Source organism: Columba livia, chromosome 20, assembly GCF_036013475.1.
Source record: "Columba livia isolate bColLiv1 breed racing homer chromosome 20, bColLiv1.pat.W.v2, whole genome shotgun sequence".
NCBI classification, from domain to species: domain Eukaryota; kingdom Metazoa; phylum Chordata; class Aves; order Columbiformes; family Columbidae; genus Columba; species Columba livia.
Window position 1 is genome coordinate 203847 of NC_088621.1, and position 27760 is coordinate 231606.

The 27760-nt window shown below is 46.3% G+C and overlaps 3 protein-coding genes across 11 annotated transcripts; 1 reads left to right on the forward strand and 2 right to left on the reverse strand.

The window, feature by feature from the left end:
* Nucleotides 1-567: 567 nt before the first annotated feature.
* Nucleotides 568-15750, reverse strand: KIAA0753 (KIAA0753 ortholog). 6 transcript variants are annotated; one of them, XM_065036526.1, is made up of 15 exons: nucleotides 15512-15750; nucleotides 14979-15116; nucleotides 13605-14217; nucleotides 13028-13134; nucleotides 12686-12748; nucleotides 12216-12431; nucleotides 10845-11055; nucleotides 9924-10153; nucleotides 8637-8797; nucleotides 6744-6833; nucleotides 6494-6581; nucleotides 5036-5209; nucleotides 4060-4141; nucleotides 3836-3956; nucleotides 568-3664 (listed from the first exon to the last, which is right to left on the reverse strand). In XM_065036526.1, the coding sequence occupies exons 2-15, from the start codon at nucleotides 15045-15047 to the stop codon at nucleotides 3247-3249; spliced, it is 2643 nt and encodes an 880-aa protein (XP_064892598.1). In that variant the 5' UTR covers nucleotides 15048-15116; nucleotides 15512-15750; the 3' UTR covers nucleotides 568-3246. The 6 variants fall into 6 exon arrangements, with proteins under 6 accessions (XP_064892598.1, XP_021144453.1, XP_021144454.1 ...); XM_021288778.2 differs by having other exon boundaries at nucleotides 8637-8806; XM_021288779.2 differs by having other exon boundaries at nucleotides 8637-8806; nucleotides 15538-15677.
* TXNDC17 (thioredoxin domain containing 17) lies at nucleotides 15475-18862 on the forward strand. Of its 3 annotated transcripts, none has more exons than XR_010467280.1 (4): nucleotides 15475-16057; nucleotides 16836-16917; nucleotides 17849-17991; nucleotides 18578-18862. XR_010467280.1 is itself a non-coding variant. In XM_065036543.1 (4 exons), exons 1-4 carry the CDS (start codon nucleotides 15475-15477, stop codon nucleotides 18644-18646), a joined length of 810 nt encoding a protein of 269 aa, XP_064892615.1. In that variant the 3' UTR covers nucleotides 18647-18862. The 3 variants fall into 3 exon arrangements, 1 of the variants encoding a protein (XP_064892615.1); XR_010467281.1 differs by having other exon boundaries at nucleotides 17885-17991; XM_065036543.1 differs by having other exon boundaries at nucleotides 17916-17991.
* On the reverse strand, nucleotides 17983-22181 carry MED31 (mediator complex subunit 31). 2 transcript variants are annotated; one of them, XM_065036544.1, is made up of 4 exons: nucleotides 22003-22181; nucleotides 21563-21640; nucleotides 21029-21125; nucleotides 17983-20330 (listed from the first exon to the last, which is right to left on the reverse strand). In XM_065036544.1, the coding sequence occupies exons 1-4, from the start codon at nucleotides 22010-22012 to the stop codon at nucleotides 20138-20140; spliced, it is 378 nt and encodes a 125-aa protein (XP_064892616.1). In that variant the 5' UTR covers nucleotides 22013-22181; the 3' UTR covers nucleotides 17983-20137. The 2 variants fall into 2 exon arrangements, with proteins under 2 accessions (XP_064892616.1, XP_005503320.1); XM_005503263.4 differs by lacking the exon at nucleotides 22003-22181 and adding an exon at nucleotides 21757-21996.
* Nucleotides 22182-27760: the final 5579 nt, after the last annotated feature.

Sequence of the window (27760 nt, forward strand, 5' to 3'; positions counted from 1 at the left end):
GGGCAATCAAAGCCTGCTGGTGCACCCAGGATATGGCACTGCCCTTGCACCAGACTGCTCTGACATGCTTCTACAGCCACGCCCTACATCGCTCCAAACCACTGAACTTTAATTCTACTTCAGCTGTACATCACTATGATTTCTATTTGTTGGAGTCATCCACACATCTACAGAACCACTGAAGTCTTTCATCCTGTTTTTGCTTCATCCCTCTCACAGCTATGACAACGAAGAAACTTGCACATAAACAATCAAGGAAAAACCAGGCCTGCAAAGATCTTACAATGAAATCTATTCCAGACCCACGCAAGAGGATCCTCCGCAATACCAGGTCGATACTTGTTTTGGTTATCTAACCTGTTCCTAAAGACTTTCAGCAATAAGAAACAGTCTCCAAGAAAATGTATTCTTCACTATCTATGCCAAAAAATACTTGTAAATCTGAAGCTGCTTCTGGTAGTCCCCCCTGACTTAGCTTTAAAGAAGTACGGACGCAGATGCATGACAGCGCTGGGCGCTGGCTATTCCAAATGGGTTCAGATGGAAGTCATCTTACATTAAACTATGTTCTGTCCTAAGAAACAAGTGTTGTTTATTAAAAATTAAAATGTCTTGAAAATACATTCACAGGCATATATACGCACACATAGAGACACTATGACTCTAACCTTTTGGACTTAAAACCAGGCTCACATCGTTTACATCATTACATTTAGTGTAAATTTCAAGAGGAACAAACCAGTAAACCAGGTTTCACTAAAAACAAAATTAGTTTTAAAATGCATGTTCCAGTTGGAGGAAATTAAATAAACCTTAGGTTAAAAATTCTTGTGTTATAAGTTGAGCTCCACTGGAGAAACGGGTCACCGGACGCAGACAGGCCAGGCAGGCAGCGGGCAGGGGCCCCGCGGGCAGGGGCGGGCCGCAGGGCGCCCGGAGGCTCTGCCGTGCTGCGCTCACAGCTGCTGAGCGCTGCGCCGCCAGAATCCTTCCTTCGGACAGCCACCCCGAAAGAACCCACCCGAGCGCGCCTGCCAGGCACGGAGGGCAGGCAACGTCTGTCTTCCGTGACACTGAAAGTGCTATACAGCAAACAAAACAGATTTTACTCTAGATTGTTCCATCTCGGCTTTAGAAATGCTTCCTTCTTCTGACACAACTATCACATATATTAAATGCATTTTACCAAGAAGAATAAACTAAAACCCATAGCTCTGTTATGAGGTAGATAAGTCAGATTCTCTCAATTTTTAAGCAGAAAACTGAGGCACAGTCCAGCTGAGTCCACGGCACTGTTTGAACGCAGTCCTCCTCTCAGCATGTTATTCTAGCAAGAAGATCACACGTACAAACAAACGAAGTTATACAGGTACACAAATGAATCAGCATTTCTACCAAAATATATAAACTTTACCTGTAACAGTTCATTCTATTTGAAACACTGGCTACAAAAAAAAAAATCCTCATAAGCATAGTGTAATAAAGTCCGAAAAGGAAAACATTGTGATAATGGTTTTATAAAAATCTGAGATGAATCCTTGATTGACTTAATTTATTTGATGAACAGAATCTCACAGACTTTTAAAAAAACATGAAAATGAGATCATCTGACAGTCTGTTGGACTGCGGCTGACGTTGCGTTTGACAATGGGGCAGGTTTGAGGGCGTTCACTGCACCGGCTGCAAAAACTCTGACGTAAACACGGCCTCTGCGTACTCCTCGCAGGCGTCCTGCAGCTCGGCGGCCACGTCACGCAGCGCTGCTTCCGCGAGCTGCTCCGCAAGGCTGGCGGGCAGGGCGGGAGATCGAGACAGGGAGAAAGTTCACAAAGTCAGATTTCAAATTCCAGTCATTCATTCCATTGATATCAATGACCTGATTTTAAAAGGCCAATACTCATGTTTTTCCATTATTTTTACTGCTTAGCCCAAGAAAAGGTCTGATATGTGTTCAATAAGATATCAGAAATCCCTTCCTCAGTCTGCTTCATAGCAAAGAACATACTTGAGGCTCAAAAGTGCTGAGAGATCCCAGTTGCTTCCTTGTTTCAAACTCTTAGATACTAATCCTGCCTTTGGAACAGGAGGTGCCACAGCATGGTGCTCATCCAAAGGCCGCTGAAGTAAATGGGAAGCACCATCTCGATTTAGCTGCCACCGAATCAAGCCCTACCGAGCGCCGTGGCCTTCAAGGAAAAGCGAGACCAGAATTTTCAGTTTTCATTGATCTCTAGACCGCAGCAGACGTTACAGAAGGGAAAACTATTTAGTGTAAGAACACGGTTGTTTACTGGCCTCTTGAAAACTTCCCAGTTTTGCATATGTTCTAAAATATCATAAAGTTAGTCTTTCTAAGACCTTTTGAGCGCAGGATGGGAGTGTTTCTTTTCAACATTGTGATACTATGCTATATAAAACTATTTCTAATGCCCTCTGGTGGTAAGAGTAAGTCAAGGAGGCATGCTGGATATCGGATTGCTTTGTGGTTTGGTTTGGGATAACAACCCGAATCAGGAAAGGGCAGCAGTGGAGCTCGGCGGTTAGGAGGAGCAGCTCGCTGCCGCCGGCCCTGGAGGGCGCCGACCCGACCTGCGCGGTCACGGCGGCCACGCAGCGCAGCGCGGCCCGGGGCGCCGGACGGGAGCGCGGCCCGGGGCGCCGGACGGGAGCGCGGCCCGGGGCGCCGGACGGGAGCGCTGGGGACGGACAAGGCATATTTCAGTGGTTCAGTTCAGCAGATTCAAATACAGTCGTGTAACCACACTTATTGAAAATGTGCCTACTTATCCAGAGTTGGGCAAACCGTCAAGACACGATTAATTTCATACATGCAAGTCATCTCAAATATTGCAGGACCTGTTCCTGGAAACTCTGATGCAGATGCCCAATGTTACTCAAATGAGCTGTATCACTGATTTCGATGCTACGGCATTAAAAATGTGAGCAGAAGTTGGAAAACTCTTGGCAATTAAGCCTGATGTCCAATCTGCCAATACGGACAATTATGGCAAACCACTCCATCTACAACCACTGAAGTTAGATTTTGTAATTCTTAATACGCCAGAGTTTTCTACTTCCATTTATCTCCTCCGATACTCAGAATTCTTCTGATTTCCACCCTGCAGGGAATTAATGTCCCCTCTATGTCAACTCATGTTGTGCCCGTATTTCTTTAATTCTGAAAGAACAGGACTAGCAAGGCTCAAGTTCAGCCTGTATTTCCAGGCTTTTTGGGGGGCTGGGACTTTACAAGACCAAGAGGTGATTTCTGAAGTACATCATATTTCCAGGCAATTGTGGGCAATCCCTCACAGACTGCTTCTGGCTTTTCATTTGGAATTTCAATGTCCCCTTCCCCACTCCTTTCCCGAATAAAGACAGAAAAACCTGCTCATCAGCTGACACACTCACTTCAAAACCACAAGAAGAGTTTGTATACCTCTCAGCGATCTGCCATGGATCGAAACTGCCTACCGCCTCATGGGAAATGAGCCTTAAGTGATGCTCGTATCTGCTGTTGTAATCCAAGATGCTCTGGAGCATATGCTTCGGCACAGAGAGACACACACAGCACTCTTTTTGTAGAGGGTTCTGAGCCAAGGGCTGCGGAATGTCCTTTCCAGGCTGCAATTTCTCCTCTGCTTCTTTGTTTTCATCAATATCACTGGAAACATAACATCGTCATTAAGCCAGAACGTGATTTTCAAGTATCTTTTTGAAGGATCAGAAAATTTCTTCAAATAGTACTCATACTTTTCTGTAATTAAAACCCTATAATGAAGACACACACCTCACATGCACTACAGTTCAGCGTAAGGCTGAATATTCTACTTACTTGCCATCAAAACGTTTTTCAGACAAAATGTCCATTTCTGGCTCTGTGCGTCCAATTAGTTTGGTTATCTGAATTGGATGAGGAGATGTAGGCCGCCTAGCTATTGATTCAATTTGTTGTTCTAGAAGGAAGAAAATAACATTTAAAATTATTTTGATTTCAAAATATCTGAATTTGAAGACACAGATTACAGGAGAAACAAATTGCTTCAAAAAGACAGTTACCCATTCTGCCTTCCTGGGCCCAGAACTCCGAATCACAGTACACGACCTGGGTAAATCTCCTGCGTACAGCCTCCTGGTATTTCTGGTTTTGAACATATAAAATCAATTAATCAACACATGCCCAGCTGTTCAGCTGTACCAGTTATCACTCAATAAGAAAGCAGGTCATGATGCTCTTTGGTCAAAGGAGGCTCATTTTGCCTAGTTAACACAGAAAAGGGGCAGGGAGGTGAAATAATGCTAATCATCTTGTTCAAATGCCACACTTAAAGACTCAGCAAGTTGTCAGCAGCACGTCAGCTCCTCCCGTTGCAGACCAACAGCAGGTAGCGGAGCAACCGCGGAGCCCTCGCGCTGCTGCTCCTGCCGCACCACAGTGAACTCAAACGCGGGCTGAAGAACCTCACAGGGACAAGGACACCGCACAGCGCGAGCCTTACACTTCCAACTTGTGAACCCATCTCACTGACATTTACAGAGAAAGATGGATAAATACAGGGACAGACAACCATGTATTTGTCTGACTTCTTCATGTTGCCCTGTAAAATGTTTTGGACTGCAAGTGCACATTTCCTTGAGATGCTCATGCTACTAGAATCCAGGATTCTGTATTTTAAAAAAGGAAAAAAAAAATCATAAATATTCAAATACTTCAAAATCTGTGAGACAATCAACATAATCGCCATACTGATTGTCCCATTGACATATGATGACATAAGCCACAAAGTCTTGAAGTGGGAAGCAAACTCAGGTCTACCGAGTCTAACATTAGCAGCAAAACCGCCAGGGCAAACATTCTTCCATTCTTACACTATGTTTTGCCTGAAGTGCAAACTCCATCCAAGTCCTTAATTCGCACACTGGTCCAGTCAGACCTTGCTTCATTTAAGAATGTAGATACTTACAGATATTAGAGGGTATGGGCAGTAAACAGGAAACTGGCACTAATGAGACCAGCCAACAAAGAAAATCTTACTTCAATTTCTTCCATTCTTTGCAACATGGACTCCAGAGTGCAGGCGCCAGCCAGGGGCAGAGCCTTGGCCTGGAGTCTCCCACGCTGCTCCGTGCTCCACAGCTCCCCAGCAGTATCTTCCAAAAGATCATCCAATAGCTTTCCACTCAGAGTATCTGCACTTGCCGCAACGTGCTGTTTTAAAAAAATCAGAAAATAAACAAAAATCCCCCCACCACACAGCCAATGCAAGAAAACAAACCAAACAACCGGGGGAAGAACGCTTACAAATCAAACATTTCTGACACGGAATAATCCAACTGTCATTTCAACTTTTCCCTTCAATGAAAATGCAAATAAATTCCTGTTGTCCTTCCACCCACACAATAGGCCAAATCAATAAAAACAGCTTAGTGTGTTCCCACCAGTCAAACCAGTGAATATGGAAAAAGCTTGCTACACAACCGTGTTCCCAAGCTGAAGACAAATTGTCACCGGTTCAGAGATCACCCAGGAATTCAAGTGACAGCTCCCACCTTACAAAACATCACACACATTTAACTTATCCAGGCACTGTCCCACAGCTGCTCCAGGTGCTGATGAGTAAATAATAGGATCCAGGCCACACCTGTAGCTTTCAGTTGTGTCCAGTTTTACCAGTTAGCCACTGTACAATATCACTGTTTATTTACCTGTATTATTTTATATTAAAACATTTTTCCCCTTAAGCAATTTCATATGTTCATGGTCACATCAAGAAAAAAATATACAAAAGAGATGATGTTAGAAAGAGCTTCCTCATTTTTTCCTGTTGGTTACAGAACCGTGCTTTAGAGGCACACATCCCCATTCAGTGACACCGTTTTAATGATGTGGCTTATGTAAGTTGAAACTGCTAAGTTCATGAAATCAGTACTACTTTTGCAGATGCATTCTGCTACATGGCAAAGATAAAAATTCATCTTAAATGTCAAACAGCTTTACTCTATGACACACAGATAGAATATACCTTCTCAGCAGCATGAGTTAAAAGGTAGGGTATAAATGAAGAATTCTTCAAACGACAGTTTGTTTTCCAAGGAGAGACTGATCTTATAAATAAAATTTAAATCCTCTCATAATAATCAAGCTTTCTGTATTATTAGTCATTAATATTACTGGTATTATAAGAATTATTAAAATAATCTTGTCAAGTCCAGCCACGATCAGCGTGGAACTGTTATGACCATTCAACAACTTAAAAATGCATCTGCTTGACAAGAAGCTAACAAAAAAAAATGCAGCTTTGCCAAAGTTAATCACAATCATTCAAGACCCACCTACTGAAATGGAAATGCACTCTCCAAACACCCAAAACTGGGCTGACTACATAAATATGACTTGCATTAAGTTGAAAAGAAGCTGTGTGTTGCCCATTCACAAATGTTTTACAGCCCCAACGGCATCATTCAGACAGTGGCATGAACCTGACCGTACTACCTGTGTCCCATCTAGCAGCGGTTCTGAGCGCTCCCGTGCTGCCTTCTCAACGTTGTCTGCACACAGGGGCGGAGAAGCACTTCGAGACCTACACAAAAAAGAACAAATGAAAATGCCATTCTTAAACCTGGCGTGACTACAATAATTTCAAAAAACCAAACAAATAAATGTACTTTTTAGGGGGCTGGTGGGAGTGGGGAGAAAACCCTATCAGATCTGACACCATTTATTAGTTGCTGAAAGCCATTACCTTAACTTTTGTGTTTTTTTCATTTCTCCTCTGCTAAGGTCAGTTAGAACCTTCGCTCTTCTTGAAGCTTCTGCTTCAGGCCACACTAGTCTTCAAAAATAAAACAGTAACATAGAGGGTTACAAAATGCACATTCTAACAACTGAAGAATGGAATCACACAGAATCACAGAATCGACTGGGTTGGAAAAGCCCTCAGAGATCATCCAGTCCAACCCTTGGTCCAACTCCAGTCCATTGACTAGATCATGGCACTAAGTGCCATGTCCAATCTCAGTTTAAAAACCTCCAGGGCCGGCGAGTCCAGCACCTCCCTGGGCAGCCATTCCAATGCCTGACCACTCTCTCTGCAAATAATTGCTTTCTAATCTCCAGCCTCAATTTCCCCTGGTAGAGTTGAAGCCCATGGCCCCTTGTCCTATTGCTGAATGCCTGGGAGAAGAGACCAATCCCCACCTGGCTAGAACTGCCCTTCAGGTAGTTCTAGAGAGTGCTGAGCTCAGCTCTAAGCCTCCTCTCCTCCAGACTAAACAAGCCCAGCTCCCTCAGCCTCTCCCCATAGGGCTTGTGTTCAAGTCCCTTCCCCAGTCGTGTTGCTCTTCTCTGGACCCGCTCCAGCACTTCAATCTCTTTCCTGAGCTGAGGGGCCCAGAACTGAACACAACACTCCAGGTGTGGCCTCCCCAATGCAGAGCACAGGGGAAGGATCACTGCCCTTGTCCTGCTGACCACGCTGGTTTGGATACAGGACAGGACACCATTGGCCTTCTTGGCCACCTGGGCACACTGTTGGCTCATGTTGAGCTTCCTGTCCATTAGTCCCCCAGGTCCCTTTCTGTCTGACTGCTCTCCAGCCACTCTGTGCCCAGCCTGGAGCGCTGCAGGGGGTTGTTGTGGCCAAAGTGCAGCACCCGGCACTTGGCCTTATTGAACTTCATCCCATTGGAATCAGCCCATTTTTCCAGTCTATCCAGATCCCTCTGCAGAGCCCTCCTGCCTTCCAGCAGCTCCACACTCCCTCCCAACTTGGTGTCAGCAGCAAATTTGCTGATGATGGTCTCAATCCCCTCACGTAAATCATCAGTAAAGGTGTTCAACAGGACTGGACCCAACACTGACCCCTGGGGACACCACTGGTGACTGGCCGCCAGCTGGATGCGGCCCCATTCACCAGCACTCTCTGGGCCCATGATTCTGAGTATTAGTTTAGAAAACTTGCAGAAAACTTCACAAAGAAAACTAATACTGATGTTAAGACCATATAAGCCAAGAAATGCTGTTGGGAGCCATGGATCTTCAATTATGTTTCTGCTACTGGCAAACAAGCAACTTCATGGCTACCCACAAACGGTGCGCAGAGACAGGCTCCGTATCTTACCGTGCACGCTGCATACTACCGATCCTGCAGCGGATCAGCAGCTGCATCTCCTGCTTCAACTGCCACAGACAGCAGTCCCAAAGCAAACTAAATTTGGGGAGCCCTGGTCTACCGGATGCTGAATATAGTTTAAAATAGACAAACCTGCACTGTTACTGGCTAGGACAAAGATATATATTTTGTGTTTCTGGAACAGGGAAATAATTATTTACCCTCTTAATGCAGTGCAGTGAACATCCGTTCTACATGCTGTGTGTTTTGTCAATGCCTTGCCCAGCACAGTTTAGCCTCTGACTCCCAGACAGTACTTGGACCTGACCCAGGAAGAAGCACAAAGCGACGCTGTACAAACAAGGCCACTTTGTGCTGAGTGGGAAAGGAACACAACCAGCCAGCAGTAAGCTGTGCTGCGCCACCTGCCCTCACGGTCTGACAGCCAGGCAAATCCATCCTGTTCACCAGTACAGACACTGCCGCGTTCGGGGAGAGCGAGGTTCCACCAGGCTGTGAACGTACCGTTTAGGTGGAGCACGTGCAGACGGAGGGTTTGGAGGCGTGTAGGCTGTTCTGCTCTCCTTAACAAGGCGTTTGTTCTCTTTTAGCTGGAAGGCTATAGTTGTCTCTTGAAATCGGGCATGCTTTCCGTGAGGCCGCACCCGCCTTGATTTTAGAGATTTCTGCATTCCCTCAAAATTAACACAATCACATTAAAAACATATATTCCAGTTGTTGAATTTTTCAAGTATTCTGAAGCATTCTGCTTCAGAATTTGTCTTGAAGTCGTGCCGGCTGGCTTTGTTGCACAGCCAGCATATGTGGAGGTTGTACAGCTGATCTAAAAGGAAGCACAGCTCTGCCCGAACAGAACATATGCTTAATCCCGCAGCTATTGCTTTGTAAACAGTTCAAATTTGTCCAATGTCGCGCTTCCTGGGGAAAAACTTATTTTGAAATCTAGAAGGTTGCCAAGGTAACATTTTATTCAGCCATGAAACTACTATTGCCACATCTGTATTTGCTACACAGACACTTCGACTAGTCCCCTCAGCATGAATTACTGAAATGCTTAACCTTCCAGCCCAAAATCTGGCTGACAGATAGATATGGGAAGCAGTAAAAGTTACACATGTGTACATCTGTGTTACTGTATCAGATCTGATTTTTCAAGTTGAGAGTGATACTCTGTGGAAGATTTTTTTAAAAAGGCATTTAATATAAATGCCAACTATCTGTAAAATTTAGCAGTTTGAAATACTCTTTAAAGAACTCATTTGTTTGCAAGACAGAAGCCTCTTGCTGGTTGCAAGAAGGACTTAATCAGAAGCCAGAATTGGTATTGTGAAGTTTGACAATTTCTGTAATCAATGAACACATCCTAACACGAAGACGCTTAACAAACCCTCCTACCAATGATTAGCATTAGCACAATATGACTGCTGAATGCATTCTTCATGGCAGAAGATGACCAATAAGAGGAAGATATTTCAGCTTTGATTTCAAGTTCATAAATAACCATGCTAATTTCAAACATGAAACTAGGTTAGGTGAAAGCTCTCCTTGCTAATTCTGTTATTCATTGTTTCAAGTTGTACAGGAATAATAACACTACTTTCCAAAAACATTTGATAAAACAGTCATAACCACAAGAAATCATGTAGTAGATGACATAGTTTATCCCCTATGCCTCCTAGCTCAAAATAAAAAAATTATGAGGAAGTGCAAATCTTGACAGTGTCTTACATTATATAACAAATCCCAGAGGACAAGTGGAAGCAAGCATTAATCCTTTTATCACTCCCATACCTGTGATTTTGCAGGTAATAACACACCTTTCTTCTTCAAAGGGCCACTTTCAAGGACGGGATCTCTTTCTGCAGCTCTGGCTCTCACCAGTGCTCCCGCGCTTCCTCGCAGAGCGGCGCTTCGCTCCGGAGCGGGCGGGTCGCTTTCTTCTCTGAATTCGTTGTGCAATATATGAGCACAGCTGTTTGCCTTTTGAACTGCTGAAACACCTGTAACGTACCGACGTGTATCTGTATCAAAAATAGTAAATGAACTTTCAACTGTAAGCTGAAAGAGGCAAAAATCATCTTCATTTCTACATTTGATAGCTCGGTTATGCTAGGTAAAGCAAATCATGAACTTTTAAGCTCTAGCATAATTTAAAAAAATCAAAGACAATAATTTTTAAACCCCTTGTATTTCCTGACAACTATTAAATAGGCTTTATCACACTGTTTTAATGAACAGAAGATTTGGGGGTTTGTATGCATATACATATTTTTATATGTATATTTGAAAATACACACATATATGAAAATAAAGGGAAAGCCTTTTGGTAGTAATTGCCTTGGGACATCTAGGCAATAATAATCACAGAACCCCAGAATGTGAGGGGCTGGAAGGGACCTGGCAAGCTCATCCAGTGCAATCCCCCCATGGAGCAGGAACACCCAGATGAGGTTACACAGGAAGGTGTCCAGGCGGGTTGGAATGTCTGCACAGAAGGAGACTCCACAACCTCCCTGGGCAGCCTGGGCCAGGCTCTGCCACCCTCACCGGGAACAAGTTGCTTCTCAAATTTAAGTGGAACCTCCTGTGTTCCAGTTTGCACCCATTGCCCCTTGTCCTGTCACTGGTTGTCACCGAGGAGAGTCTGGCTCCATCCTCCTCACACTGGGGCAGACTGTGTCAAATGCGTATTGAATAATTCAAAATACAAACCAGTCAGGAGACCCCTGGCGGCTGGAAGCTTTCTAGGTTCTGGTCCATGCTGTCCCTTTAAGATGAGAGGTTTATTTTCTCTTTTTGGAGGTATAAGCTCCTTTAGGGGTGCAAATGTGTCACTGTTCCTTGGAGATTTGCCCTGAGAGGCTGAAATACACTTCTTCACTTTTTGGGGTGCTTGTTTCTTTTCCAGCAGTGAATCCAGATCCTGCACCAAGTATTTAGAATTGTAATTACTCTCTCAAAAACCCAATGTAATAATGAGAAGCAAATTCAAGAGATTCTAAATAGTTGGAACTTTTTTGGTGTGGTTTTGGTTTTTGTGGTAGTGATTATTCCTGATAGCTTGCTCATGCACAAGTTTCTTCAGATTATTAACTTAAATCTTACAGAAAAGGCTTGCATTTTGTATTTACAATTGACTCCAGCAAATTATCTGCTTACAGCATGTTCAAAAAGAAATGGACACAAAGGCCACAGACATTAAAAAAAAAGCCAACCAGACTATGGTAAGACAGACAGAAACTTCTTCCAGTGCCAAGTCCAAAATTAAACAGTTCTACCTCCTTCCCTGTTGCCGGGCAGCCAGCGCTGCTACTGTTCTCATACTGTTCAGAACAGTAAAAATGAAAACACAGCTCTTACAGTTAGAACAGTATTTTAAGGAAAATAAATTATCTTATGACTATTGTATCGGCTGCTTATAGTCAAATTAATTGAATACTGGTTTCGTAATAGTTCAGGTTACATAGGTTCTTACTTAAAAGAAATAATCCTGTAAATAGGAACTGCAGCAGGAAATGTAAAGCAGAACTTGTCTATTATACCAACAACACGTTTTAAGACATCAGATACCACCAACAAGAACCACCGGAAGGGCACAGAGCTTAAGTAACTCTTGTAGCTACAACTTTATCTTCTGCCAGAACAATTCTGCACCCACCACCGCCCAGACGCTCATCACCGGTCCTGATGACTAAAGCATGCACTGCAAAACAATAATCACCTTAACTTACACCAGTGTATAAAGTGCGGTTATTTCAGTCCTGAAAATGGCCAACAAATCAGGAGCTGGTATTTGTGTTACCACCATCATTACCAGTCCTCATTCTACCAGAAGGGCCAAGAAAGATAGGAACAGCATCAACAAGAACAGCAGCGAGTAGCTTCAGTGTTTAGGACACAACTCTATTTTAGACCACCATTACTTGGGAACATTGGAAGCATATTTATACATTAGAAAACAAACCCACACCACAAAACCAACAGTAAGATATTCTGCCATTTCAGGAGCACATGATACAGTCTGCAGTCTCATATTTCACTACATCTTTTCTGCCTTAGCAAAAACAAAGTGTTTTTTCCTACCTCAACTTGCAGCAAAATATCTATGATAATGTCAGAAACAGAAGAATCCACTTCTAGTTTGGCGGAACAGAGAGACAGTTGCCGAATGAGACTGCCCAGCTCCCTGTAGTGGGCAGGAGCCCGCTGCTCTGTTTGGTCCGTGAACTGACTGGCAAAGGCCTGCAAGGCTCGTACAGCTCCTCTGTGTGCTGCTGCCAACCTGGATGCTGCTCGGGACTGGAAAAATGAAACATAAACGCTCAACAGCTACAGCTTCTGTGCCCGATGAGAGCTGAGGAGAAAGGGAAGCAGCAGAGGCAGTATCGGACCGCGCGAGACATGCTCCTGCGAGGATGAGAGGAACGGTGCAAGATGCAAAGAAAATCTCCCTTCTGGGCAGGGCTCAGGTGTGCCCTACACAACCTAATTCATTTGCTAGAGAACTTGCTGTCAACAAGTTACTCACAGCCTGAAGAATAACTACATCTTACCTTTTTAGTATGTTTGATTTTATGAGGACTCAGTTTCTCTAAATCATCGTGAATTTCTTTTACCTGTTTATCAAGAAAGGAGGGAGAGAGGAGAAAGTCAGTCAGAATTAGCTCTATATCTACAAATGAACAATTTCTCTTCACTGTAACATCTGAGTGAAAGTCCAAATTTTCCAACAGTAATGCTTATCTCTCTGTCCAGTCACACCATTCACATCTAAACTAGAATGCCATGCAAGTTCAGAGATGACCTGATCAAATTTCTTGTTTCAATTCATTTCTGTCAAATTCATCACAATAAACTCGCTACTATACATCCCACTTTAAAATGCTGTTTCCTACCTGTTGCCGGAGTACATACAGCATCCGAGCTGATCGTGCAGCTTGTTTCTGTCTCCTAGCACAAAGCTGTTGCTCTTTATCAGGATCTAAAATTTCTCTCTCTCCCCCTAAAAAGCATTAAATGTAAAGTTCTATGTCTTAATTTGATGTGTGAAAGTCCCATTTAAGCCACAATAACAAACATAATTTAGCTATAAGCCTCCTTCGTGCAGAACCAACACACAATATACATTTGCAGGGCTGCCCCGGGCAGCGACGCGCGGTAGAGATTTTAACTCTACATGGCCAATAGGCCTACACACACAGATACTTTTTCACCCACATTAAATAGCCTACCACTAATATCCTGTATTGCAGGGTGGATTGGAACTCCCCACAAACAGAGATATTAAACCCTGCTATTGCCTAAACTGGCTACGCATTCTAGCTTTAATCTACTTTTGAAAAAAGCAGATAGTTCTCAAAAATCCAGAACTAAGCACAGATTCTAATCTAAGCCAAAAAAAAAAACAGAAAGGAAAACAAATCAACAAACTGCTGTAGACTTTTATAACATTATTATTGCTCAATCTTACACCTTTTTTAGTCAGTTCTTCAATTTTCTGGACATAGCTCCTCAATTCCCTTTGCAGCCGTCGGACTTCCTGCAGATTTCCATCTTCCTTTTTGCTCCCGTTTGGCCTGGGGTCCGGTCCTGTGGCACGGGTGGGGGGAGCACCCAAACCAGCCGGCACGGGCTTCCCCGCACCTGGTGTGCCGAGAGAAACCTCCGCGCCAGAGGTGGCGCTCTCCATTTGGGAAGGCTGACTGAGGTTCTGCTGATATTTCAAGCAAGTTTGGGACTTCAGTGCATTTTTATTTTCTGGGCTTTCAAATACTTCAGTCTTCTGCTGCTGTGACTTCTGGGCCAACAATGGTTTACCGACGGCACCTCCAAACACTTGCCGTTTCACTTGCTCTTCAAGATGTCTTCGTTTTATGTCCCTTTTGGCAAGCTGAATAGCCAATTTTAGTCTCTCTTCAGATACCACTGAAAACATGCCAGTGCTTCTTGTGGCGGGGTCCTCACTGCCAGCCAGAGTTCTCTGGGCGTTGGATGCCTTCAGTTTTTCTATTATAATTGGGCGGGGGTTGGAGAATCTGAGAGCCAAGTTCTCTGGAAGCGCAGGAACATTTCTGTTAAACTGGAGCTGTTCCGAAGTGCAAAGAAAGCCGATGTTACATGGAGCACCTTACACAGGTGATGTACCTCTACATCCTGTCATGCTGGTACTTCCTCAATGCACGCAAGGCACCCCATCCACTCAGACAAACGCCAGTGCTCAACATTATTTTGAATTGAGCTTTTAGATCACCCTGTAAATAACATAACGCACTTATCTGCAGCTTAGGGTGGGTACACACACTGAAAAATCTGCTCCAAAGCGACCGGGCGATGGACAATGAATGCCCTCACAAATATTTTTTTTAAGAGTTCTAACAATAAATTTAATGAGTTATAACAACAATTAACAGTTGGCTAATTGGGTATGATGATATCATAGTGATTTAGTAAGGCATTACTAGATTTACAAAGGTAACTGAGGAGAAATTATGAAGATGCATGATGAAGAAGAAATGGAAAGCTGAAACATGGTACCAGAACGAAGTTTCTAGGTTCAGCTTCCATGTAGTAAAGTAAGAGGTTAAGAACGTGTAATGGTTTAGACTGGGATAGAGTTATATTTCTTCACAGTAAATTTCTTCAGGTAAATAATATTTACAGGTGCAGTTTCTGGTCTATACCCTTACAAAAGGGCAGTGTCAAGATTATGCATGACAGCATCATGAAAGCAAGTATGAAGATTTGATACTCACTAGTTGGCTGTCCCAAGAAGTTGGTCATAATAACCTTTTTGTAACAATCTCAAATGAAAAGCAATTCAGCATCACTGCAGAAGTCAAACAATACCTGTGTTTGTAAAGCTTTTGCTTCATTCCTGTATAGCTGGGTAGTGAATGCAAATGTAGCATCAGACATAGTTGGCTCGCTGGGTCCCACCACATTGGCTCGATGCTGAAAATGCAGTTATTTGTCCTTTGCTTACAACTATGAACATAAGAAGCGGAGATTCAGGCAAGACATGAGGAAGAAATCTTTTACAGTGAGGGTGGTAAAATACTCAGACTATGAGGTTACACTGTGGACCATGAGAAGACTGACGCAGAACTTCTGTAGCTATTAGTGACCTAAAAGGAAAGTAGTGCAGTGCCACGGTAAGAAAACAGAGCGCGAGATGGCCTAGGGCCGTGCCGAAGGCACCCGGGCCTGCACGGAAAACGCTGGTGCCAAAGGAAATCAGGGACATGCTCACACCCAAACTTCTTCACAGAGAAGGATTTAAAATACGATGTGTGGGGACTGACAGAAACTTATGTCTCCTTCATCTGCCTCTGAGACTTAAAAAATGAGCAGGCTCCAACACAGCTGTTACAGCTCCCTACCGCGCCGTTGTCTCCGCTGCTTGTACCTCCTGCGGGTCCCGCGCGGCTCGGGGGCCGGACGCCCGCTCGGCCGTGTCTGCCGGCGGGCGCTGGGCAGACGAGGGGGCCGCCCCGCGCCGCCTCCCTGCGGCCAGCCTCGCCTCGGCGCTGTGGGCGACAGCCCGCGGCGGCTGCTCCCGCTCCGCCTCGGCCTCACGGCACCCCGGGCGGGCGGCACCGGCACCAGCGGCCCGCTGAGGAGCGGCGGGGGGCCTGGGCCTGGGCCGGCGCCTCCCGGGACGCGGTTCAAACCTGCTCCTGGCAACCGCCGCCGCAGGGGCCGCCGGGAAGCGGCGAGGCGGCCGCGGCGCCGCGGAACTACGGTGCCCGGGCGGAGCCCGCCCCTTCCCGCCGCCGCCGCCGCCATGGGCTGGGAGGAGAAGCAGGTCCGCGGGTACCCCGAATTCGTGCAGACGGCGCAGCGCTACCATGGCCGGCCCATCTTCGCGCTCTTCTGCGGCGACAAGGATGCCGCGGGCAGGAGCTGGTGCCCGGACTGCGTGACCGGTGAGTGCCGCGGGACGCCCCCTCCCGCAGCGGAGAGCGCCCTTCTCCCTGCGCCCTGGCGGGGCGGGCTCGGTGGCCCTGGACATCCAGCGCCGCTCGGCCCGGCCGGGCGGCCCTGCCCGCGGGTACGTGCTGCCGCTTTCCCGCTTGCCGGAGGAAGCTTGAGAGGGCCCGGTGCGCTCCCTGGAACGCCGGGATGCTCTCCTGGGGCAGAGCGGCCGCACAGCATCCCGCCTCCGGTACCGGGGATCGCGGGTGACCGGGTGCTGGCTGCCGCCCCAGCCCGTGCCGCGCTTGGTCTGCCCGCCGCGTTCACTGAACGGCACGTAGCGCAAGGCAAACAATCGGATGTGGATCTCAGGATCGGTCCCTTCGCCTCTGCGTTATGTGTCAAGAGGCAGAAGTGACCTGCCAGCCGGTATCGGGCAGCGGGCTGTGAAGGCGGTTCCTCAGAAAACACTGCACTGAGCCTTCCTGGTCATATATGCCCGAGCATGTATGGCGGCCGCGTGCCGCTGTTCTGGTGGGCTTTCATACAAATAGGGGATTCGGTTTTTTCTTACTTGTTAAAACAGAAATTGACCTTTACTCAAAGGCCAGGCTCTTCAACATTGAACACGGAGAAAGCTTTTGGATAACCAGATGGAACAAGATACAGATCTCTACCTGAAGCAGACGAAACGTTAATTGTCGATCTTGCTGGTCGAAGTAGATCCCTGTGATTCTGTAGCACAGTAACAGTACTAACTACTAACAGGTTTTTAAAATTACTCCCCAGCTGAACCAGTTGTGAGGAAGGAACTTCACAACATGCCTGATGAGTCCGTATTTATCTACTGCCTAGTAGGAGACAGAGCCTAGTAAGTAACTGCTCTAATAGCAACAGCTGATATAACTTTGCTATTCATGGACTGGAAGTTATGTAAACTGTCAGAACAACTTGCTGAACTGCCCTTTTCTGCAAGGAATGAAGCAAATTTTTGAGTTTTGAGGTCTACACTACTAGGGGAAAGGGACCTGGGGGTCCTGGTGGACAACAGGATGACCATGAGCCAGCCCTGTGCCCTTGTGGCCAGGAAGGCCAATGGCATCCTGGGGTGTATTAGAAGGGGGGTGGTCAGTAGATCGAGAGAGGTTCTCCTTCCCCTCTGCTCCGCCCTGGTGAGACCACATCTGGAATATTGTGTCCAGTTGTGGCCCCTCAGTTCCAGAAGGACAGGGAACTGCTGGAGAGGGTCCAGCGTAGGGCAACGAAGATGATTAAGGGAGTGGAGCACCTCCCTTATGAAGAAAGGCTGAGGGAGCTGGGGCTCTTTAGTTTGGAGGAGACTAAGGGGGGACCTCATTAATGTTTATAAATATATAAAGGGTGAGTGCCACGAGGACGGAGCCAGGCTCTTCTCGGTGGCAAACAATGATAGGACAAGGGGTAATGGGATCAAGCTGGAACACAAGAGGTTCCGCTTAAATTTGAGAAGAAACTTCTTCTCGGTGAGGGTGGCAGAGCGCTGGAACAGGCTGCCCAGGGAGGTTGTGGAGCCTCCTTCTCTGGAGACATTCAAAACCCGCCTGGACATGCTCCTGTGCGACCTCACCTGGGCGTTCCTGCTCCATGGGGGGATTGGACTGGATGATCTTTTGAGGTCCCTTCCCGTCCCAAACATACTGCGATACTGTGATACTATCCCTAACGTGAGCTACCTGCATGCATGCTTGTTCGGAGAAGCGAGTTGGGCAAGTGTGAGCAAAGACCTTTGAATTATCCTTTTGAAAGGAATTATCCTTTTGAAGGAATTTTAACAGGCTAACTTCAAACCGCACCCCTAGGACCTGTACTAAACTCCTTCCTCCTGAACAGCTGGAAAGATCCCAACAATGAATTCAGGAAGAACCTGAAATTAACAGGAGTGCCTACACTACTTAAATATGGAACAGTAAGTGGTTTATTTTGTTCTGGATCTACAGGCATTCAGATGGGAAAGCAGCAGGAACTCATTAATCACTCATGCATGTTTTCCGATACCCTCTCCTTTAACAAGAGCAGACAACTGGAACAGCTGTTCTGCTCCCACCCACGTGCTCTCTGGCTCAGAGAGAATCACTCTGCTTTCTGTATAACGTTGTCTATAATAAAGAAAATGTGTACCCTTAGCACATAGCGGTCAAGGAGTAGAGAAGATACTTAACATGTTGTTACGTCCCTGACTTGCAGCTCCTCAAATTTTAAAAAATCCAAATGCTGAATTATGGGAGTGAAATACGGTTATATGCAGTGTTCTCTTGACTCAGACTACAGCTCAAGTTCTAACCTGTGGATACTATTTAAATTAGCCGTTACTTTCTTTGCAATGCCTCTTCCAAGGCCAGAAGAGCCCCAGGCACTTTTGAATTACCCTTACGCGTGTCTGCCCCACCCCGCGCTCCCCGCACAAACAACGTCGCCATGGCTCACGCTGGTGTGCCAGCGCGGCCGGGGACGCTTCTTGAATCGCCTCTGAAACACTTTAACTTCTCTTTCAGCCTCAGAAGCTGGTTGAAGAAGAATGTTTCAAAGCAGAGCTGGTGCGCATGTTGTTTACTGAAGACTAAATCCTCCAGCAGTCAATCATTTACGAAGACCTTAAACTCAAGTAATTTGCAATGTCCTTTCAAGGAATCCTAAACCTTTTAAAAACTTTAATGGTTAATTACTTCAGACTAGTCAAGATGTTATTAAATTCTAGGTCCAAACCTTCCAGTAAAATCCTCCAACAAAAAAAACGGTATCTTTCCTTCCATGTTCAAATAAACTTAACTTTGCAAACAGTCTCGTTTGGAAGATGCTGAGCTCATGTTCTGAACTGAGAGCGCACCCTACAGTTACTGAGGAGTAAGACTTAAGTGCTAAATTATATCTTTAATAGTGAGAAAGGGGGGTGTGAGAGCAGGAGATACAGAAAGACCTGCTTGTTCTTCCTACATCTGACTTTCCATAGCTACTGAATCCGTTGAGATAAAATTTCAGCACCAGAGATGTTTAATGGTTTATCTGTTCACTCTGAGTATGGTAAATGCTGACGGTCCTGGTGTCACTGATCACGTTAAGGGTTGACAGTTGCAGTACCTGCTCCTACAAGGATAAATATAACAAGAGTGCTGCATAAATACAATCTAAAATATGAAAATTAAACCCCTGACAGCTGCTGAATGCAGCACAAATACAATCCAAAATATGAGAATTAAATCCCTGGCAGCTGGAAATCAGTGTTCTTACAATAAAAACTATACAGGAATAAATGTCAAATGCTTCTCCAATACTGCAAGCATTTACACCTTTTTTGTACCACAAATTGTTTCCAGTACATGTACTTTAGAGAAGCCGAAGAGCCACTATTTCACTGGCAGAAAACCAACATTAAAGTAAGCTCACTTCAATGGGATAGATACGGCTACAGCCTCTTTCCTTCTGTTGAGTATCTGCAAATTCATTACTGCTTATCTCTGCTCCACTCCTGCATCCTTGTCTGCTCACACCGATTCCCATCTCTAAAGCATGCCATAAGGACAACTGCGTGAGGCTCCCAGCAACAACCATTACCAGGTGAACAGAAATGATAATAACACAGCTTGGTTTCAAGGCAAAAATCCACATTTTAGATTTTGTACAATATCATCACTCTGACTTCGCTCATCCTGCGGTTGCAGAGGCAGTACAGGAGGGAGCTCTTGGCTGCACTTTAACACATTTATTCTCCAGGGAAAATGCCTCCTAAAAACAGACTTCAGAGCTACACATTTTGTTAGATACCTAAATGGCAGTGTCCTCAAAACTATGTTTTGTTTTCAAAATCAAAGATGAACCAATAAGTACAGTAAGTAATCCTCTTACAAGATTTTCCACGCTACAAAATCAATTGCAGAAGTGGGTGTTTATCAGTCTTGTCTCTTTAAAAAAGCTGATGAAAGAAAAAAAGCCCACCCATCACCTGACCGAAATTACATGTACACACACGCGGAGTGGAACCTGCAAGAGCTCCCGCCCCCCCCGTAAACACTTCAGCAGGCGCAAAGGACACCTTAGCGGCCCCCTGCAAACGCTCTTCATTTCACAGAGGCGTTGTTCTGTTGCTGCTGCTCTGCGAGTGCTTGCTGGAGGCGCATTCTCTTCCGTGAATAGTGCTGCCAGTGAAGAATCTGCTGCTCGTCAATAAATTTAGCACACTGAGCATTTACCAGCTCTTTGCGGAAATGTTCATACTGGAGCAGCTCTAGCATATGCAAACATTGAGGATACCTGGATTAGAAATGAACATACTTTAAAAGGTACACTAAAACTGGAGTCTTCAATAATTCTTCAGTTTTATTTTAGTTTTGTCATGTATGTGTTTTACCCAAGTACTGAATCATGTGGGCTGTACGCATTGCACAGGCTGTACCTTAACAGCTTCAGTGTTAGGCTAGGAAACACGGAGCCAACAGCAGTCTATAAATGGATATGCACGCTTGCTTGGAGTAGCTTTTCTAATGGCTAGATTTTACTAAAACAAATACATAACAATACCTGTTTGAGAGCTCATTTGAAGAGCATAACCAAGAACTGTTTTCCTAAAATTTGAAGGAGTTTGCCCACTCACAAACATGCAAAGTCACTCTAACAATGTACTCCCTGGGCCTAACTGAAGCAGTTTTGTACCATGATGTTCAATAGCTTTATTTTAAACAAATGCTGAAGCGCAGATACAGGCTGCAAAAGGAAGATGCCATGCACAACTCATGAAAGACAAGTTCTAGAACTTTTTCTGTTCTTGCTACACTGGCACTGGAAACAGGACAATCTGCAAACAGGACAATGTGTGTTGCAGACGCACAGCGGGGAGGACAAAGGTGAGGGTCCAGGCAGGAGCCAAATGCAGACAGGCTGCAGTACAATGCACTAGAGAAGGTGAACATCAAATCGTTAACATGCAGAAAACTAAGTGATTTAACACTTACTTCAGGTATTTTGCATATTCAGGTTCTTTCCAATAAAGTAAATATTTAAGATAATTTACAAAAGCTTTGTCTTTGAAGTAGCCTCTTTGCGCAAGAACTGAAATAAAATCACAAAGGAATTGTCAAAGACTGTTCAGTTAAAGCGATCACTGCAATCCAGTTTTGATAATTCAAAATGAAAAAAACACAGCAGAATATACTATGTCAAGATGTTAGGCATAATAGGCTGGTCTCCTCTCCCTTACAGCGGGTGTCTTTCATTCAACCGCGAAGAAGAAAACAGCTGCTTAAATATGAAATTTTGACTGTAGCATCCAAATTGGCAGGGAATTAAATACCTGAAACTACTCTGAACATTAGTAAAATTCTGTTTTCAGGTAAACAAATACCGTTAACTTGACATTAAACTACAGACTTGCACGCGTTTCTTCCCAGGGCCCGGCACACCCGGCCCCCTCCCTTTCCAACGTCACCCGTAACAAACACCATCAATCCACATTTAATCCTCAGGATCGTGATGTTTAAAGTACTCACAGTTGAGGTAATTTGGATTTGCCAGACACTGCACAAACTCCAACTCCAGCTGGAACCGAAGTCGATTTCCTGTGTCATCTGACACATGAAAGAATTAGTAAGAGTTGGACTCACACAACAGATCGGAAAGTAATTTTCTCGGTTTGCGCCAGACAAAGAGAGAGAACATGTCTAAATAGGAGAAAAAGCAGTACCTCTCCATAATAAATACAGACTCATTTAGCAAAGCCTTCATCACACGAACCAGCATCGGGCCTGCGTTAATAAACACCGCGGCGCGTGGTTTTTTGTTCGGTTCGGGGTGGTTCTGTCGGCTTTTTCTAAGCCAGGCAACGCAAAGAAGGGAAGGACGCCCGGCCCTGTGCGGCAGACCGGCGGCCTCTCGCGCGGGCCCGCCGGACCCAGCGACCCGAGCGCCCGGGGGCCGCGCCACCGCTCACCTGCGTCCATGGCGGCCGCGGCGGCGCCAGCGCCCGGGGCAAGATGGCGGCGGACGGAAACCGGCGGGGCGCGGCTCCGAGGCACGCTGGGAAGGCGGAGGTTGCCCGGCAACAGGCCGGGCCGCGGCTCCTCGCTCGGGGCCACCGGGCGCGGGGAAGGGGAGGAGCCTCGGAGGGGGGGAGGAGCCGCAGGGGGGAGGAGCCTCGGAGGGGGGAGCTGCTGGGGGGCGGAGCCTCGGGGGGAGGAGCCGCGGGGGGGGAGGAGCCGCGGGGAGGAGGAGCCGGGGCGGGGCGGGGCCCGCACTCCGTCCGCAGAGCGCGGGCGCGGGCCGTGCCGCCCCCTGCTGAGGAGCGGCCGCTTTCCCTCGGTAGCGAGAGCTCCGTGAACATTCCCGTTCAGCGTTCTGACAGGATTTGTCATCAGTTTTACACACTGGTGTTAATCCCTTGGACGAACGCTGATTATTTCACGAGGGAAGTGTACACTGCTCAGGGGTTTTTTCCCCATAACAATATTAAACAGAAAAGTCTCGATAAGATACACAGGAATTTGGATTTCAACTGCAACATTCATCATACGTTTAGCACTGAGACATTGCAAAGTTGGTTGGAAGAAAAGCTCTAAGAACTACTAATTTCATATAAAACAAGCGCTCTGTACTTAAAAATCAGACAAAAATGGTTATTTGACATTTTGATCTCTGTCTGATCCATAGTAAGAGGCTACTGCTTTTCTAACTACGAAATATTTTAGTTTAGAATTCAATGTAAGTGATTTTAAAATCGCTTTATTAGAGCTAGGCTGTGCCAGCAGAAATGAAAATAAGCCAAGTAAGCCCCTGAACCGCAGAACTTATGAAATTTGCCTTCCTGTGGAGGTTTGTGCCGCGTGCGAGGCCCGGGGGCCCCGCTGGAGCGCCTCTCCGCAGCCCCCGGGGCGCGTCCCCGCGCCGGGACTCCTCGGTGCGCCGCTGGTGCTGCCGCCCTGGGCGCCGTGGCGCGGCTCGGGGGGCTCGCTGCTGCTGCTGCAGATCTTGGCGTTTACGCTTTTGCCATTTCTGCCACTAGTGAACCATCAGTCCTCCAGGTTTTGCAGGGAGACCTTATGGTCCAGGTCTGAACTGTTCATGCTTTAACATCGCAGATTTAGTGATGCACAATGTGAGTAAACAGCCTTTTGAAGAAAATTAATGTTGGAGTAATTGTTTGTTCTGTCATGTGAGGAAGCTTTCACTCTATAGGCAATTTGTTCCCAAAGCCATTAGAAGGTACCTTTAGCATCAATGTTCTAGTCATGGTTTTTCCCCAGATCGATAAAAGCTTGAACTGTGAAGGATAAAAATGTATGATCTTGTGTTTGTGTTTCCAGAACATTCATTTTAACCTTCTATGGGGCAAGCCACCGTCGATCACTTCCAGAGCAGGAGGAAACTGAGAGATTCAGCTCCAAAACACTAAACTATGTTGGTTGTGGGGTTTTTTGTTTGCTTTGGTTGGGTTTCTTGTGTGTGTTTGGTTGGTTTTGGTTTTTTCCTTTCCACATATTGGACGGAGATTTGAGCTTGGACTTTGTTCTGTTTTTCACAGCAACTGCACAATGAGCCCAGTAGATTCCAGTCAACGTCCGCACTGAATTCCTGGTCCATGGAAGAGTTGTGTGAGAGCGGACGCGGTGAACAAACGCACGCTCGGCGCAGCGGAGCAGAACCGCGCGGTTGCGTCGGCGGGCTGGAGCGGAGCTTCTGGGGCCGTGAGGCTGCGCCACAAGCTGCAGTTCTGCCCTGTGTCACACGCTAGATCTTCAAAACTGGGCTGAAATGACAGCCCCGCCGGTTCAGCTCTGTCAAGGCAGTTTGGGTTCACCGCTACAGCAGCTGTGTCCCAGGCACTCGTGCGGCCGTGTCACTCGTGCGGCCGTGTCACTCGTGCGGCACCGCACACAGACCCACCCGAAACGCCACTGATGTTTTCCCTTGTTGTTTTCCCTTTCTTCCCCCCCACTTTTTTTTTTTAAGTGATTTACTATTTTCACTTGAACTATTTTCCGCATCTTAGTTAGCAATTTTGTGTAATATAATACTATTTTTTCCTATGCAGTGTGATTTTTTTCTTCCTGGAAATTGGGTTATAAAAACCATCTAAAAAGGATTTATGCATACTTTTCCTTAATAAAATAGGGTTGGTTTTTTTTAGACGAGGTTTAGTGGTTGTGGAATACTACCACTGCTGCACCAAAACACAAGTCCCTCCCCAGTAAACACAGAGTTGGGGCTAAAAGCGGAGATCAAACAGCTCCGCGTGTCCGCGTTGCTATTCTGGAATGCGATTTCCATCCCAAGACTGAATTCAGAGAGCGAATCCTAAGAAAGGAATAAATTACTATGTAGGTTTGCTGGAGTTAAGTCAAACATCTCAATCCTTGGCCATCAAAACTAGGAACAAAATTGAAGGTCAGGGTCATATTATAATAACTAAGCACAGTCTCTAGGAACAGGGGGATTCTTTCCTGGTTTCAGCTGTGGGTTGTCCAACTCCGGAGCGTGCGCCGGCACACCCGGCCCAGCAGGAACCGCCGTGCGCGCGGTGAAACCCGCTTTCCCCCGCAGGGGCCCAACGGCGTCGTGTTGGTCAAGTAACTGTGTCTGGGACCTTATTTTCCTGAGACATTTTGAGAAGTTTGCTAAAATTATAGCAGATTTATATATAAAAGAGAAAACTTATCTAACTAATAGAAATAGATGAGATATATACTACCTTAAGCAAATCTCTGTTTCCAGCTGCCACACAGAACTTTGGACTCTTTTTAATATTCAATGAAGCATTCCCCATCTTTCCAAAAAAGGTCTCTCCTTCAATAGATGAGATATCATAAACGCACTTGATTCTTTGGAGGCCTTGGAGATTCCATTTCAAACGGATCTGAAGGTGTCTCAGGTAGATAAAGATCTTGCATGTTCACTCTGTGACTTCATTCAGAGTTGCTCCTGAGGGCTTGAGGGTGGAAACCATTATCTTCTGGCGAGCCTTGTCATTCTCGGTCACCTGCAGCGCTGGCCACACTGCCCACTTGTCACTGCCAGAAATGAAACTTTAGCTAGATATGCCTTCCACTTATTTAAGCTTAAAATTTACACCCGTGGGTTTCAGAGAACATGAGAAGCTATAGGCCAGGTTCTGGCGTGTTTAGTTATGCTGATCAGTACTGCGCTGACCGAGATGCTTTTCAGACAATGGGATGGTTTATGGTGAAAATACAAACCAACATCTCCAGTGGCGCAGAGACGCGGCTGCGGTGCGAAGGCGTCGGGACACAGGAGAAGGCAAAGTCTTGTCTAAGTGCTCGTAGACCCCAGGGCGGACCCCGAGGCGGTGACACGTGGCAAAGGGTCTGTCCGTGGCATCGGGGTGCGCTGCATTTGCCTCAGAGGGAGGAGGAGACCCAGCAAGGCTCCACAACGGAAAACTGATCAAGAGAAACAGTATTCTATACCCAATGATTGGAACCCAAGACATCCCTTTTTGTTCATACATTTACCCATCTGCTTTAGAATAGACTGCAACCTTGTACTGACATGGATAATGACACCTTAAAGGATTCTACCCATAGAACGCAAGACAGAATTCTGCAGGCTGGAGAGCATCCTGCTTCAAATATGGTTAAATAACAGAGAACAAAGTATGCATTATGTTATATTTATAACAAGCCGGTACAAAGTCTGCAATTTTTTTACTCCAATGTTATAATTGTAATTAAATAGAAACAAGATCATAGTTATCAGAGACTGAAACAGTTGTCAGAACATATTTAATTAAAGGCTTAACTGTTCACCGAGTTCTATTTTCTGAGGCGGGGAAGCTGCAGGTGCCGTGCGCTTCGGAGCCCCTGGCAGTCGCAGGAGAGCCATCTTCCCCGTGAACACCAGGTGACGAGCCGTACACCGGGTCCAGTGGTGTGAAAACACCTAAAAGGCTGCCACTTAGTGCCATTGCCGGACCGTGACTGTGTACCCCTGGAACTACCGGGTACTCACATAGCCTACAGGTGAGGACGTTTTTCTTGGGAATCATGAGAGCAGACCAGCAGCTCTGCCAGCCGGCATGGCAGCGCATTCCTTCCAGCAGGCTGTTCTGGGCTGGTGTGTTTGGTTTTAATTAAAAACCAGGGAAGTCTGCTGCCGGTGCGGCTGAGAACGGGGCCTGGGAACGGCCCGATCCTCCGGCGGAGCCCGGCGAGCCGCGCGCAGAGCTACGGCGAGCGAGCGCACCTTTTGGATGCCGAGGTTCAGCTGGCTGAGCGCTGTCCATACCAGACGCCAGGTCGGCCCCTTTTGTAATTGGCACAAAGTTAATGCTGGGCTGCTGCTTTTTTATTTTCCTATTTCCGAACATAAGCGGAAAGCTTCTGGAAAGACCTGAGGCCTCGGCCTCGTTGTCTGCACAGGAGCTCTGTTTGAGAGCAGCCCTGAGCGATACCCCAGCACGCGAACGCCTGAGGGTCCTTCAGGACACCTGCGCCTCATTAACTCCCAGAGTGCTGGTCGTTACCAACTTAAGTCACACGCCTCCCCTGTACAGGCGAGACAAAACAGTGCAGCGAAACGGAAATAACCTTTGTTTAACTGGCAGATTTTGTTAACTTTGTTTCTGGTGGAAAATTTGATCTTCAACTGGCTTGCTAAAATATTTGCTAAGACCCAACCCATGTTATTGTTCACAAAGAACAAATGAAACTACAACAAACTCGTTTCAGTGTCTGAAACATTCAGTTCTTTTAAGAGCATGGTTTGTCTATAAAAGCGATGTTTTATGAGCCCTGTAATGAGGCTCACTTTCTGACCTGAAACAGCTTATGAACATTAATTGAAGACCTTTGTGCCAAATAAGGCTAGAGAGTAATTTCACGTGGGTAAATAAAGTACTGAAGTAAACACGGGGAGGATAACACCTTTTTTCTTACAGAAGAAATAGTCTTTCTTATGACCAGAATTCCCAGTCCACATTTACGCCATAATGAATGGGCAACTGTTGACACAGTGGCCCAGGGAAAGCTAAACGGCCAGAAATAGTTCCGGTACAGCCAGCTCTGTTTGACGGAGCCGCGGAGGGTCCCGCGGGGCCGCCCAGCGCTGCGGGTGCGCCCGGGCCGGGCCGCCGGGGGCACGCGGGACACGCCTTCCCCAGGGTTCCCCGCCGGAAAACGCCGCGGGAAGCCACGAGTGCTAACCAGCCGTGCGAAAGCACGGCATAAACTAGAACATCACTGCCAGCATATGGAGTTCACGGTTGCTGCACTGAGATGCTACACCACAAATCTGGGGAAATCTGCCACAAAGAGATCAAGAAACTGCCTGTTGATATATTACTTCTTAGGCTTACATTCCTGTACATCAAGTGGCACAGGGATCGATGACAAGGGGAAAAGCGGGGAACAGCAGACAGAAAACAAATGCTGCGTTGTGCCCGCATGGACTCGGTGTTGCTGCGCGCTGGGAATTGTTGCACAAAATCACAAGCCACACCCTCAAAATTGCTGGTCTGCATCTAAAACTCAGCAATTCAAAACTGCAACAGGGAGTTCCTATCACTTATCTTCTGGTTTTTGAGGCTTCAGAGCTGCCATTCGAGGACTTTGCTCCCACGCTGTGGCGGCTCCGGGCCGGCTTGCTGCTCCCGAGGAGCCGGGGCTCCCACGCGTGGGGCTCCCACGCTCAGCGAGCGAGAACCGCGGGACTCGCAGCCAATTTCACACACATTCCAC